The sequence below is a fragment of the Anomalospiza imberbis genome, chromosome 13 (genome assembly GCF_031753505.1).
Source record: "Anomalospiza imberbis isolate Cuckoo-Finch-1a 21T00152 chromosome 13, ASM3175350v1, whole genome shotgun sequence".
NCBI lineage: Eukaryota > Metazoa > Chordata > Aves > Passeriformes > Viduidae > Anomalospiza > Anomalospiza imberbis.
This window is the reverse complement of record NC_089693.1, coordinates 6,733,896-6,748,502: the sequence shown is the minus strand read 5'-3', so window position 1 is coordinate 6,748,502 and position 14,607 is coordinate 6,733,896. Positions and strand designations below refer to the sequence as shown.

The 14,607-nt window shown below is 42.4% G+C and overlaps 1 protein-coding gene across 16 annotated transcripts in view; it reads right to left on the bottom strand.

Annotated features, from left to right (window-relative positions):
• AKAP13 (A-kinase anchoring protein 13) overlaps positions 1 to 14,607 on the bottom strand; it is a 210,074-nt gene that overhangs the window by 14,578 nt on the left and 180,889 nt on the right. For all 16 annotated transcript variants that reach the window (XM_068203698.1, XM_068203700.1, XM_068203701.1 and 13 more), the window contains 12 exons: positions 13,125 to 13,296; positions 9,904 to 9,971; positions 9,378 to 9,444; positions 8,057 to 8,192; positions 6,984 to 7,096; positions 6,283 to 6,429; positions 5,493 to 5,743; positions 4,740 to 4,865; positions 4,517 to 4,634; positions 3,763 to 4,011; positions 1,525 to 1,601; positions 1 to 182 (listed from right to left, as the gene is read on the bottom strand). In XM_068203698.1, coding sequence (XP_068059799.1) covers positions 1 to 182; positions 1,525 to 1,601; positions 3,763 to 4,011; positions 4,517 to 4,634; positions 4,740 to 4,865; positions 5,493 to 5,743; positions 6,283 to 6,429; positions 6,984 to 7,096; positions 8,057 to 8,192; positions 9,378 to 9,444; positions 9,904 to 9,971; positions 13,125 to 13,296 — 1,706 coding nt within the window. The remainder of the gene's footprint in view (positions 183 to 1,524; positions 1,602 to 3,762; positions 4,012 to 4,516; positions 4,635 to 4,739; positions 4,866 to 5,492; positions 5,744 to 6,282; positions 6,430 to 6,983; positions 7,097 to 8,056; positions 8,193 to 9,377; positions 9,445 to 9,903; positions 9,972 to 13,124; positions 13,297 to 14,607) is intronic.

Genomic DNA, 14,607 nt, shown 5'->3' with positions numbered 1-14,607 from the left:
ATGGTGTGCATTGTGTCCTGAATGATCTGTATCCAGCCGTTGCGCTCTTCTTTGGAGCTGGCATGGACTTCCACCATTTCAGGATCCTTTCCACCCATGCTGATCAGGAACAAACCCTTCTCTTCATGAGCCACTTCTCGTACGATCAACTTCTTCAGAGAGATCACAGTAGATTTCTGGTCCTTCATATGGAAAGAAATGGGTGAGGAGGGTGACCAGAGCTAGCTCCCAGATTCAAACTAGCATTGAAAAGGTCTCAATAAAGCATAGTGCTACATCTCTCAGGTTTGTAAACATTTTCTGAACATACTGGCTAATTAAAAAACCAAAATCATTTCAATGGGGTTAAACAAAAGGGATGTGTTTGCTTTCCTCCAGCAGTTATGAAGGAAAAGCAATTTTACCTCACTCCATTTTGAGAAAGAATGAATTTCAAATTGACTTTGTGGTTTCGTAAACTGTACCATATTTTGCTCTGATCTCATTTCCTACTGACCACACTCTCCCTGTCATTAATATCACAGCTCCTTACACTTGGTACAGCTTGCTATCCTGCTTCACACACAGTATCTTCACCATCTCTCTCCAGGATAAAGTCTTGTTTTCAAATCCCACAAAACCTCTGCTGTTCTCAGACGCTCACAGCTGACTGCTACGTGAGAACTCATGAGTGAGGTGATGTTCACTGTGTGCTATGGTCTCTGTGGCATCAGCCTGCTGGGTTACAATGTCCCCAGGCTGCTGTGTCATCTGCACACGAGTCAGCCCCTTTGTGCATTGCACCACATGCTACAGCTGGGGTGATCTGGTTCACTAGCAGGACTTGTATGCAAATCAGCTTCCCCTGTGCAGGGCACTGAGCCTGTGCAGAAGGTTGGTGGAACTGGAATACCAAATTATCAGCTTTCAAAATGCTCAAAGAGTGGAAAGGTCACAAGGTTTAGCCAGTCTAGACCATGCCTGGAAGGTACAGCCCAGCAGACTCCATTAGGCACCAGGTTTTCATTAGCAGGTCAATGTACCCAGCCCTTTTTGGGACCTGCCCTCAAACCTAATGTTTTTGCTCCTGCACATTTCAAATATATTTCTCTGACATTTATTTTCAAGCTGTTCTGTTGAATTTACTGCCCTGGCATTTCACCTCACTGCCCCCTGCAGCAGCTCACAATGTATTTGGATACTTCCCTCTGCTGAGGTTCATTTTTATAACGTTTGCATTATCCCCTCACCCCCTCCCAGCCCAGTCACTGCTCCAGTGTGCACAAACTGCAAAGCACAAGTGTTTCCAGTGACAGGCAGGTTTTCAAGGCCAATTATCAGCTGTGCGAAGGCACTGCAGGAAGGGGAGGTGGGGCATGAAGACATGTTTTCCCATCAAAAAGAATGGAGTCTGCTCAGCAAACAAAAATGTTCTGAGCAAGAAAATTAAGTTGTTTAGCAAGCAATTGCTGGCTTTGCAGCACAACACAACATCACGAGTCTCTCACATAGAAAAGTAAGGAGAAAAAAGGGTTGAAGCCTTACCAGTGAGGCAAAGACATACTTCTGGTCCTTCTCCTGAAGGAACACGAGCATGTCAGAGAGGAGAACAGCCTGGACTTCTGCAAAAGAAGAAGCACACCAGTGCAGTACAACCACACAACCCACCCCAGAAGACATTCCTTGCAATAACACCAGCGCTGGGGAGCAGCAGGGCTGGTTTTGCAAATCCTGAAAGCACAATCAACCTCCCAGCTGGCAGGAGGAGCAAGGGCAGTTCTTGGGGATGCCAGGTCAGGTTAGCACTGAACCAGCTTTGCATTAAGCAGGACACATCATCACCTGGGCATCCTGCAGGATTTGCTCTCACCCATCAGAGCAGGGGTGCTCCTCTCCAGCCACATGCTCACTACCAGTTAAGACATGGGCATAACAGTGAAAGCCAGACATTTATTCAATAGAAGCTCTGTTTTCTCAAACAATCAATATTTCAGCCCTCAAGCAAAATATCTGCACAGGAAGTTTTGGATTTTATGGTTCTCTTGATGAGTGGTTTGCGGGGTGTAAATTATCGTGCAATAACAACATTTGTCAGCTGCAGTTTCTTTACCAGGAAATACTGACTTCAGGAGCCACCAGTAATTCTGCTCTCAGACAAACACAACTCTGAAGGGAGCCTGCGTGAGACACAGGACCTGGCTTTCTTTCACGGGAGAAGGAAACACAACCTCAAGCCAACAGAGGATTTTAAATCAGTCTTTTCCCAGAGTACACGAAGAGCTTTCCAAGTCTCCTAATAACATATCATAAAGTTGCACAGCAACTACCAAGTGTAATGCCCCACCCAGACCCCTCAGTACAAAGAGGTTTTGTGTAATGTACTTGGGAAATCTTGTGACAGAAAGGAAGCAAACCAGAAACTTAAATCATCCCATGGGTAAATCCTTCCAGTCTGTTTTGGGAAGACAGAATCCATTCCAGATAAAAGCACCACTAAACTTTAAGCAAAGCTGCAAAATGAAATCCAGGCTCTGGGACGTTTGCAGAAGGTGACATTTGACTGCCTTTTTCTCTGTTCCATGCACTTTGCAAGAGTGGAAATGCTAAAACCCTTAAATAGAAGCTCTTCCTATAATTTTCAGTGCTTCATTTCAAATACCACAAAATAACCTGAATATATGAACGATCTACTTTCTCCCTGGGTCTGCAGCCTGCCTGCAGGACCTACTTTCCCTGGGAGTTTGCACTGTGGACACATTTGTGCATTTCTATGACTAAGAAATGCAAACGGAGCCTGTGCTTATCACGATTTCACAACAGCAGCAGAACTTGCTTCATCCACCATCTAAAGGCAGTAGCAGTCTCGGGTGCCTAGAAATCATCTGTAAACTTCCTGCTTCCAAAACCTCAAAATAAATCATACCCCATATGGAATTCCACGTTATCACCACCTTCCTGCACAGCACGGCATCAGGCTCCCAGGCCCCATTCATGCCCACAGACCATAATTTAACCAGCTAATGCTGCAGGGAGGAAGGGAAGCCCAGCCTTCCTGCCAAGCCTGAGGCACAGCCCTGTCTGCTCTTACTGCTACCGTGATCCCAGCTGAAAGTTTCCTTGGGAGATTTAGTGTTTAACTCACTGGAGAACTTCAGTGCACAGCACCTTATAAAAACTACTTCCACCTGATAACAAACAAAAAGCAACTCAAGAAAACACTGACCCAACACCAGAGCCTCTCCTGAACAGTTTCTATCAACAGCTTAAGAGGTTCAAGAGCAACAAATACCTGGGACATCTCCCTGGATCCCAGTGCAACTGGGATGGTACTGCTGCAGACCTGCTACAGCCCTTGGAGGGAAGGAAAGGCCCAGAAAGTTGAGGCTGGGTTCTAGATTTAGCCAGCACAACTCCTGGAACTGTGGCACAGGCATAGAGATCTGACTCCATGCTCTGGACAACAGCAGCCCCAGTCGTGTCCTCCTGGCCCAGAGCAACCCACAGCAACTCTGCTCTTTGGCTGACACACTGAAGTGTCACTGCCACCTGAGCCCTCGGCAGGCACGCACTCACCAGGAGGAAAAGCAGCTCTCTATCACCCCAGAACCCACACAAGGATTTGGAAATGCAATGGGGAGTGGGAGTACAGCAGGGGAAAGCTGGTGTCACAATCTGTCAAAGCAGAAGAATAAATCAAGGGTGGAGACACCAATCTGAGGACTAATCCTACACCCAGAGAAGGTGAGCTGCATCCTTCCACAGCAGAAGGCAGGAGAGTCTTACCTTTTAACCGGCCACCTGAGTTTTTTAGTGAAACAGGCCCATCTCGGATGAGTTTCCGATGCCTCAAGTCCTCTTTTGCAAACATCTGGCCACTCTTCATCCTCATGATGGACTTGCTGTCTGTCCGGCTGTAAATCTCCTCAAGACGCATTTTCTTTTCATACTTGCTGACTTTGCTATTGACTGCAGCAATCACATCTTTAACAAGGTTTAACGACTGAGTCAAGTCTTCATGTTCCACTTCATTTTCTTTAAGAAAGAAACAGAAACATCTCAATTTGACTTTGTGCAGTCTAACTTCCCACTTTTACTTCCTTCCTTCCTCTTCTCCCAAGTTCCCACATTATAACTTTTTAATACTTAAATGAGACATTTTTCCCCCTTAAAGAGAGTTTCACAAAACCTTTTGTTGAGGCTGGAGAATATTCTAATACACTTTGCATATAAGACAGTAGGGATGAAATGCACAAATTAACTAAGTATTTTAGCCAATACCAAAGAAAGCAAGCTGGGGAGACTTTGGAGTCTAGGCATGTTGCTCCACAATTAGCCACAGACAGACTTCCAATAACTGAATCAAGGTGCCTAAACAACTAATCATAAATGGAAGTATGGAATTGAGTTATCTTGTTGCAGTGATGTGAGACAACAATGACTGGATTAGCTGGTAAGAAAATCAGTTTCAGCTGTAAAGGATCAAAACTTCACACTGGACAAACAAATATGAGTTTAGAATACAGGAGCTGGTCCCTACCTTTGGTGTACTGCAGTATCCTTTGTAAAAGGACCGGGTACTTTGTGATTCTCTGTGTTACCAACAAGATACATTCAGGAATCCCAAGACGCCTCACCAGGGAGCTGCTCATTTTTTTCTAAGGAACAAAGATGAAAACTTCAGTTCTGCAGCAAAACACTCCCCCAGAGTGCAGAAAGGACATGTTTTTTCCATTGGTTACATCTGTCCTGCCAGGTCCTACCTTGACAAATGCCTGAAAGCGCTTGTCTTTTGAGTAAAGATCTTTGAAGTAATTGACAGCCTCGTTGTGATGCCCGCAGAATTTGCCATACGTTTTCTTCATTCGCTCAGCGTTCTCCCCAGAGAACTGCAAAGAATGGGACACACAGCTCCAACCTGCACTGAACTCCTGGGGTGACATCCCAGCAGTGCCTGCCAGGCTCTCAGAAGAACTTGATGAAATCAAATTAGTCCAAGGCATGCTCAACCATGCAAGCAGATCTCTAGAGAGTAAAGAGCTGCTTTGGGGACGTCACTGAGCTCACACATACAGAAAAATTTGCAACTCCACTCACATGGCTTAAAAGCCAAGCACAAAAAGAATCAAGACAAACAAAAAGAAGACAGAAACTGTGGATAAAGGAAAGTAAAATGACCCACTCCAAGCTAAACACCAGGTCAGTAAAGCAGCCAAGAAACACATTGGGCATATTTTGCTGTGAGCTCCTGCCTACACTCCAGTCTGTGGTCAAACTGTTTCGTGCCTGTCAGTGAACGCTTCTCTTTCCCACAAAATGAACTAGATTAATTTTCAACAGTGGACCTTCCTCTGAAAGAGCAAAAAGTGCTTCAAAAAGCAGGGGCAGAGATTTGTATGTGTGAAGAGTAAATTTGCCATCAACTGCGCTTATCTGACAGGCACAAACAGGAGGGAAGGAAAAGCATCTGGCTTCCAGCTGTGTTCTCAGAACTGCAAACATTTTCCAGAACTTACTTGATTCACTAGGATGTCACCTATCCTCCTGATAACAAAGTTCTTTTCACTTTTGTCTGCCAGTGACTCCTTCTTCCTTTCCAGAATCCGCTGGAAAAACTGACTGTGGATGTGCAGCAAGTTTTCCAGGCAGGGAAAGAGCTTGTCCACGACTTGCTGATCGAACTGCAGCTCCTTTAACATGGCTGCACTGTACACATCGTTCATGATCTTCAGGGTGCGGACGTGGTGCATTTCCGTCTGCATTAGCTCTGCACAGGATGAGGACAAGAGTTCATGGGTTACAGCACAAGGAAAAGCTCCCATTAGAAAGCTTTTCCATAAATGGGCTTCTCTAAGTGGCTTCAGAAAATTTCATGTCAGGAATTGTAATATCAGTCAAGAGTTTCATGTGTGAGAGAAACAGGCATCCCACAACAGAGAGCTTTGGATGTTGCGGCTGGGATCTCAACCATCAGCCTGGTATCTTCTCCTTCCTAACACCTCACTGCCAGCCTCCACACACCTGCCTTTTGCCATACAAGATGGCTCCTGAATCCCTCAGGAAAAGACTTCATAGTTAGCTGCTCGTGGTGGAAACCAATCTGAAAGTCATCAGCAGACAAATGAGGAGAGGCAATTTCTGGGTTGTTTGATGGCTTCTGGATATGTGAAATGCAGAAAGACAGCTTTCACAGAATACATTATGTTTCTAGGAACTTCAAGAATTAATGTCTGGCTTTTGAGGAAACCAAAGCAATGTTCCTATCAAGGAGCTGTTTACAGTGAGTGAAAAGTGAAGATGTCTCACCATAAATCACATCTTGCCGTTTAACAACATCTTTGTATTGCTGCTGTAGGAATTTGCTGTCTACTACTTGGCTCCAGGACTCTGCCTCCAGCTGCTTGGAATCCAATTCCAGGTCTCCCATGAGCTGTCCTTCATTCATGTCTGCACCTTCACAAACCAATATAAGTGCTATTAAGATGTGGGTAACTTGTCCCATTTGAGATTGCTGCCTAATTATTCAGGTTTAGGCTTTGTCAGTCACACCACAAATTTCACACACATTCTCCTTTACTGACACAAATGATCACATACTACATAAAAGAGTAGTTATGAAAAACACTTTTAAAGGTTATTTCCTAGTTTCCTGTTCACCATTTTCACATGGACCAAATTCTAGCTCAGATAATGTATTCCTAATCTGCCATGAAACGACATTGCAGTTAAATAAAAAACCACAACAGAAGAGGAAATGTTTGTCCCTGAGCTAAATTCCAAGTAACTCAACTGTAACTGAAACCTTTTAAATGTTTTTCCATAATTCAATGAGCTAAAGAAATTACTGTGTGGGGCTTTGTTTTAGTTTATTGTACTAATATCCGAGATTAAAATAAACACGCTTTAACTGTCCATTATAAAAGAAGACAATTGCTGAAAATGGATTTTCTATTTCTGGAAAGCAGCATTGAGACCTTCCTTCTATAAATGCCATGGAGATCTCTTACCTTCATCAACCAGTGACTCCATGGATTCATTAACCCGGCTGATTTTATGTAAAGAGTCTGTTGACTGCGACAGGAATTTCCAAGTGTGTATTAAGCTGTCATCGTTCCCAACTCTGCAGAAAAACAGAACTCAGAATATTGTTTATGACAAAAACCCAGCCAAATGTACTTTCAGATAAGCAGAATAAATGCATTTTAAATATGAATTGAAAAACAAAGCCAGCACTGCATGGTTATGTACAGAAATGTGCTTTTATGAGTTGTTTACTAACTACCCACTGGAGCTTGAGAAGCTGTAAGCGCTACAGTTGTGAGTGACGGTGCTTTCCATAAAGAACCACTCCTGAGCTTTTATAGTTTGGACAACTCCATTCCAGTCACGTCCCATCCTCCTTGCCCTTGGAGCAAACAGTGTGAAAAAATGCCACACCATTAGGCTACACAGTCCTTATCACTAACTCTGGGAAAGATCAGAAAATGGACTGAAGTTAAATTCCCCCTGGAAATTTAGGACATCCAGGACATCTAAACTGCCCAGAATAAGCCAGTCCCTGCGACTGCCTCACGTGTAGAACTGCTCAATATGCAAGTATGGTAGGAACCGTTAATTAGGTTTTCTTCTATGTTTCTTTGTAATGAATTTCATATAATGCAGTCTAAAAACAGGAAGACTGCAGCTCTGTGCCTTCACCCTCTTGTTATGGACACAAAAGTTAATACTATACCTGAGCTGCAAATGTGTGCTTGCACAGTATCTGGCCAAGGCTAGGGAATTTCTTCCTAGGAGCCCAGAGCATCCCTGGGAAGAGGCCTTGAATCTACCGGGCCAACTCAACTGTGCCTCTGAACTCCTGCCATGACTAAACTAACTCACACAAGATCGTGCAGAAGAGAAGTGATGGTATCATATAGAACATGGTTATTTCTCTGTTTGTGATCCCTTTTGTACCTTTAACGCAAGTCACAGCACGTGAACTTATTTTTAGTGAGACTGACATTACGTCTTTATGTCAGCAGCATCAGATAACACACACACACACAGACACAGTCAGGTGTGCAGGGAGGAGCCTTACCCTGCAATGTTCTGTATGGAGACACTTTTGGAGAGTGCAGTGGGCTGCTGCGATCTCCTGTTGTTGAAGGTGGAGGTGACGGTGCTTTCGTCGGGAGTGAGGATCGCGGAGCGTGGGCGTTCCTTTGGCTGCGAGCCTGCAACAGAAGGGTGGGAGAACAGTCAGCCCATGCAAACACCTTAACCACTGGTAACTGGCACGGTGAGGACTTAAAAGGATCCAGACTCTGAAATCCACTGCCTTGTCTTTCTAGAATCATGCCCAGGGGATGCCAGCAGTTAGGAACAGCCATAGGAAGGGAAGACCATCGACCCCTGGGCAGAACTCACTGCACTATGCTTGAAATACCCAGCTGGGACCTGCAACTCCAGAAACACACATAGGAAACTGAATTTAACTGTTTTGATAATTAATCACATGTCACAATCCACCCTGTTGCCTTTTTATTTCCCTGGACTCATAGTCATATAAATCTTGCTGTTTCTGGTCAAACTCTTTGAGATAGGTTTCTTTTATCAGAAGGTACCACAGAGAAATGATAATCCTGATTTCATTATACCATCACATACCTTTACATAATCTGTTCATATTAATTCCACATTTTTCCTTCTTCAGATGCATTTCTGCTCTCTGTAGCAACACCTCTGAACTTCATGATAAATACCACAGTGATTACAACTATATTATATCGTGTGGTTCCAGACAAGCTGTCATTTATCTTGTCAAAGCTTATCACTTAAGCTTATCAAATCATGGCCCTACAAAACCAATCTGGGCTATTTCACACCTATTCTTCATCTTTGGTCACACTGGGTCACTCTGCAGTACAGTGTGTATCTCAGCAAAGTCAGGAACATTTTGTCAGTATTCCTCCTACTCAAAATTAAACTTTCTATTTTGCCTATCTCAAAGTCCAAGACTATTTAATTAAAACAAAAATAACTGTGTTTTGAATCCTCTCCACTTAATACTCATAGTTGGATTCTTTCCCATATCAGACACCCATGGACATAGGCTGCATCTTCCAGATTCTGTGGTCTTAACAGGTATAGGCATTCTGCAAGCTACAACAGACAAGTGATTTTTCTAAATCTGAGATGATTTTACATTTCTTTAGAGCTACACAGACACTGCAGAAGGGGATGAACTCTGTACAACTTCCGTACAGCTTCTGAAGTCTCAAATATTGCTGCACTGAGGATGCTCTCATCCCTGCTTTGTTAAAAGCTTATTTTTCATAATATCAAACATCAGCTGTCAGAACAGTTAAGAACAGCAGACACAGAGCACTCCCAAAGCAGAGGGAAAGAAATTGTCTTACTTTTGTTTCTCATGGTTACTGTGGGTAACGAAGAGGTATCATGTGCCTGCAGCATCCCTCTCTGTGGCTGAAAGAAAAATGACATTCACTTTAATTTCTCCCTCCCTTCTCCCAGAAGGTTGTGCCATATAATTAAACCAAAAAAAAGCTATTTTTTTCCTGAAGCCTCTCAGTGTTTGTGTATTTTTAAATACATTTTTTTATTTTCTCTGAATGAAGTGGGCAAAATAACAGATGGAGAAATGTGCAGCAAATATGAAAATGTGAAAGTGATGACAATTCTGAAGTGAACTGAAATCGTAATTGCACAAACATTATTTAGCTTGAAGAAGCAGGTTCCTTGCATTTGGAGTAAGCATGAAATCTGTGTGTTCCTCATATAAACAGTATATTTAACAGTTTTCATTATGTGGAAGCTTCAGCACTGGGGCTGAAGTTTCTGCACAACAAACTGGAAACTTTGTGATGTGGTAGAAAGTGTTTTTCATATATATATATATTCAGTAGAGTAGATGAAATCTCTTACCTTCATTTTGACCTTTGCACAAGAAGCAAAATTCTCCTTACAGCCTTTGTGAACAATTGCATTACAGTCTGTCAAAAACAAAAACAAAAACAAAAACAAAAGCCAACAAATTTAAAAAAAACACAGAAAACAGGTCAATTTTTGCTGTTTGTAATCTGAACTGTTAACTTACACAACTGAGAATTGTAACTTTCATTGTGGTTTACACAACTAGCAACAAATACTGAGAGAGAGGGTGCTATCCAGGATAATTAGCCTGTTGTTAATGACATTTCCTCAGAGAATTTAACAGGAAATTCTGTTTAAAAATCAATGCAAAGTTGAATTGCCAGGGGCCTTAGATTAAAGAAATAAAAAGAACAAAAAAAAAAAAAAAAAAAAAAAAAAAAAAACCCCTGATGGCATTATCCCTCTGAATGTAAGGTGGAAAGCAGAAGCAGGAGACAGAAACAGAAACCAATTGTAGGGCCAGTATTTCTCTGAAAAGACAAATACTGCTCTCATCAAGACAAGGACTATGAGATCTAAAAGACAGGAAGAGGACAGGGAAATTATTTTACACAAACTCAGACATCATGGATAAGATCTAGAGCACAGAACCCAAGTGCTGCTGTACTGCAGGGTTACCAGAAAAGGTAACAGGAGCAGCATCTGTCAGGAATCCTTGAGGTTGGGACTTCCTGCTGGAAACTGAAGTTTGGTCCAAAAGCATCACATTCACCAATGCAAAGACCATCATGCTTTAACTCTGCTGCATACATGCCAGAGCAAAAGCTGGGTGGCTTGGTTTTTTGGTTTTTTTTTTGACTACCATGACTTTTGCAAGCAGATTTCCAGGAATCAAAGTTTTCAATGATGATTAAAACTGCCTTTTTTTTTTTTTTTTTCTTTCTGTAGGAATTGAAAATTGGGTTTCAGGCTTTAACTCTTTTGGCAGATGGAAGATCACAGCTCAAGATGAGATTCAGTAGCTTAGAGAAAAGTATTTCCTCTTATTCATGACAACACTAACACAGATAAAGAACTGTATTTTACATGTATGTTACACAGTAAGTGTGAAGTTCTGAATTATTTCTTGAAGCAGAAAAAAAAGAAAAAATTCTATGTCCAGAATGGCAAAATGTGCTCAGACTTCTAGAATCTCTTATATATGGGACAACTCAATAAAAGCCAGTAATTCTGATATTTTGACAGAGATCAGGGTAAGGTCATAGTGTGCTGTTATTCTGACAGTGTCTCATAACTTCCTGTGCAAGAGAAGACAGAACAAAGCAACCTGAAAACACTTGCAAAAACCCAGAAGCACTGTAAGTTTTTAGACCAAAGAGGAAGAGGAACAGAACCTGCTCCTCTGGTGCGTGAACAGAGGCAGTGAGACAATTCAGAATCATGAAATTCACACTCAAGCCTTGAAAGCCTGAAGACAGCTCTTTAGTGTGTACCATTTGGAAAAAAAATTGGATGTTTTATGTTAAAAAATCTGCTTGTAGGGACTTTATTCCTCCAATTCAACTCTTCAGCAACAAAGAAGTTCCTCTAACTCCTCTGTGTCACTAGTATTAATAACTTAAACCTCCAAATCCTTATTTTCTGCATCACTGATCATAAAAAAGTAAAAAAGACGAGGCAGAAAGCTATCAAAAATTAGGCTTTTTTCTTGTCCATTTGTTTCAGAACATGCACAATTTTTCAGCATTGAGTAGATGTTTCAGGAAGCTGGGGGGGCATCACTGAAAAGCTGAGACATTAATTTAAAATATCCAGTGCTTTAAAAGGCATTAAAAGTCATCCATAGGTGAGACAGAGCAGTGGTGTTAGCACCAGCCTACATCATCACAGGAATATCAGAGCCTCTGCTGCTGCTTATCCATCACTTCCAAAGCATCTGAGGTTGATTTTGAGAAGCAGTGGGACAAAGAACCACTCACTGATGTGAGCTTTCAATGAAGGCCTTCACCAAACATTTTTTTATGACATTCATTTTCTGACCAATGCAGAAAACATGCAACAATTTTGCATCATGCCTTGAAAACAAGGAAAGAACATCTGTGCTAAAACATATTACATTGTTGGGTTATTTTAACTTATTAGTATATAGAGCATCAAACTGGGATATATTTGATTTTCTACGTAGCTTCAGAAGCTGTTAAGAAAGTTAAGTGGGGAAAGGGAGAGGATGCATTTGAGAGTTTGTAATTGTTGATGTTTTACATTTCCCATCAGGCTGACACAGAGTGTGTCTCAGACAAACAACTCTGCTGAAATCTCTTCCAGGAAACTCAGAAGTGCCATTTGGAATTCAGCTGGCTGAATCCCCCTGCTCACACCCACCAGCAGGAACAGAAGGCTCCAGCCTGGGAGCAGTTCCCACAGTCGCTTTGACTCATTTCTAAGCTAGTGGAGTGAAAAATTACTAATAGTGAGGAGAGGAAAGCCTTTTCCACTGAGCTATAGTGGGAAAAAAATGAGTCTTGTCTGCGTATTCTATAGCTTTGTGTTGCTGCATGAACCAAGCAGCATTCTGGTCTCAACCACACAAACACCACTGACCTTATCGAGCTACAGGCAGGAGAAACCATCTGATAAGAAATGAGAACAAAAACCCAATCTCTCAGAAACCCTCAGTGAAGTTCCTACCCTGCTTGTTCTGTGCTGCACGTTCTTCACACGCACACAGGTAACTGTCATTTGACCTCTGATGCAATTTCTTGTACAAAGGGAGCAGAAGGTCAGCATTTTCTTTTTGTACCATGTGGTTCCCACTGTAGGCTCACCAAAGCTGTATTTCAGAGAACTAAAGCAACACACCACAGAGAGGTGGGACTTTTTTCCCCCTACTGGAAATAGAAGCCATGATCCAAGCCAGCTGTCCCTGTCCTTTGTCCATCTTATCAAAGCACCCAAGCTCCAAGCCACTACATGCAGCTGAAATAACCAACATTCTCCTGACTGATAGAGCCCAACAAGGGGTAGAAAATCCCATGGCCTGCTGTTATGGCTGAGCTCAGGCTTAGGAAAGAGGTTTCAGGACACCTCCATGCAGCCACGACTCATCTCAGTCCAATTTCCACAAGGCAACACACTGCTCCATGAATCACTATCTCCAAAGTCTCCCTCCCACCTCACATCCTCAAGCAAAAGGGAAATAAAGTGTAAGGTTTGCATTTTCCATGCCAGATTCAATGAAAAATAAAAGGAAGGGGGGGAACCCCCCGACTTACTTGCACAGTAGTACGAATCCTTATTGAAAGGCTTCATACAGTGGTAACAGGTTGCTTGGGCTACAACGGAGGTTGCAGTGAAGAGATGTCCATTTAACAGCTTCTTATCTTTTTCCTTCTCCTTGGAATCTTTGTCCTTCTCTTTAGTCTTCTCTTTATCTTTCTCTTTTTCCTGCCGAGACAAAATGACCGAAAGCCTCGTCACTCAGCAGAGGTCTCTTCCCTAGTTACAGATTGCTCAGTGTTTGCCTTTGGCACGGCGAGGCTATCGACTGAGGTGCACCTGAACAATGGCCATGTGTCTGCACAGCTCTCCCTTAAAAAAGCCCCTGTGGAAGTGGATTTATATACTATTGACTCACACAGGTGTCTCACCACTGCAGACGACACCGAGTCTGTTCTGAAGGCACTTATTTCCTTCTACCTTTGTTTTTTACTTGCTTGGCTTAATGACTTTACCTCTTTTCTTTTTCTGGGCTCTCATGAGCCTCTTCAGCACTTTAAATAAATAATTTTAAATACAAATACCACATGCAGTGTGTATCAGACTTTCAACACAGCTAGTTTTTAAGGCCAAATCATAAGGCTCATGATTTTCAACTGCATTTCTAATGGAGAACACAAGCTCTTCCTCAGTGCCTCTACAGCCTTACTGCCAAAATATTTCCACCTCTGTTTTCCTTCCAACTAGCAATTTTTTCAACAGCTACATGCAACCCCAAATAACTACATGAAGCTTTTTGGCAAAATGGATCTTTTACAAACTCTCGACCTACGGCACCAAAGAAAGGCTGGGGAACGACAGCAACACCATAATAGACCCTCTCATCTTCCACAAGCCATGACTCAACCTCTAGGCTACTCACCTTTGGAAAGATTTCAAGCACAGACAGCTTCTCCAACTTTTAGCAGAGTTTTTGCTTCTTTTCTATCTCTACCTTAGATAGAAAATACTAAATACTAAAAATCTGAAACATTTTTCCCTGTAGCCTTTCATGGATTTGGAATTATTCCAAACAAATTTTAAAGGACACTCCACAGAAAAACTCTGAATTTGAATTACAACTCCTCATCTTTCCACGTACTAACCTACAAAATGTTTATGATAGGAGTCAACTCCAGGTCTGTACTTTTAACTGTTGCTGCAGATTTCCTGGCATCTGAAAGAGAAGCTTTACCAGAAACTGGTAAAGACTTCTGTCAGCTTATCTTTGCATTTTGTTATTTATATGCCACATGCCCTTTGCCTAATATTGTCCTAGACTGAATATCAGGGAGCTGCAGAGCTGCCCATGTGAGCAACTGCCATGAAGTGGCTTAAAGAGGGATGGAGCTCTGCAGACACTGCAGGGAAACTGTTGAGCCCTGGATGACACACTCACATCATGAGGAACTCAGCCTAAGGACTCCTCTCCCAACACATCCCAGGCAAAATGCCGGAGTCTGTCTCTGCAAAGTGTCAAACAGAAAGTCTATTTACTAG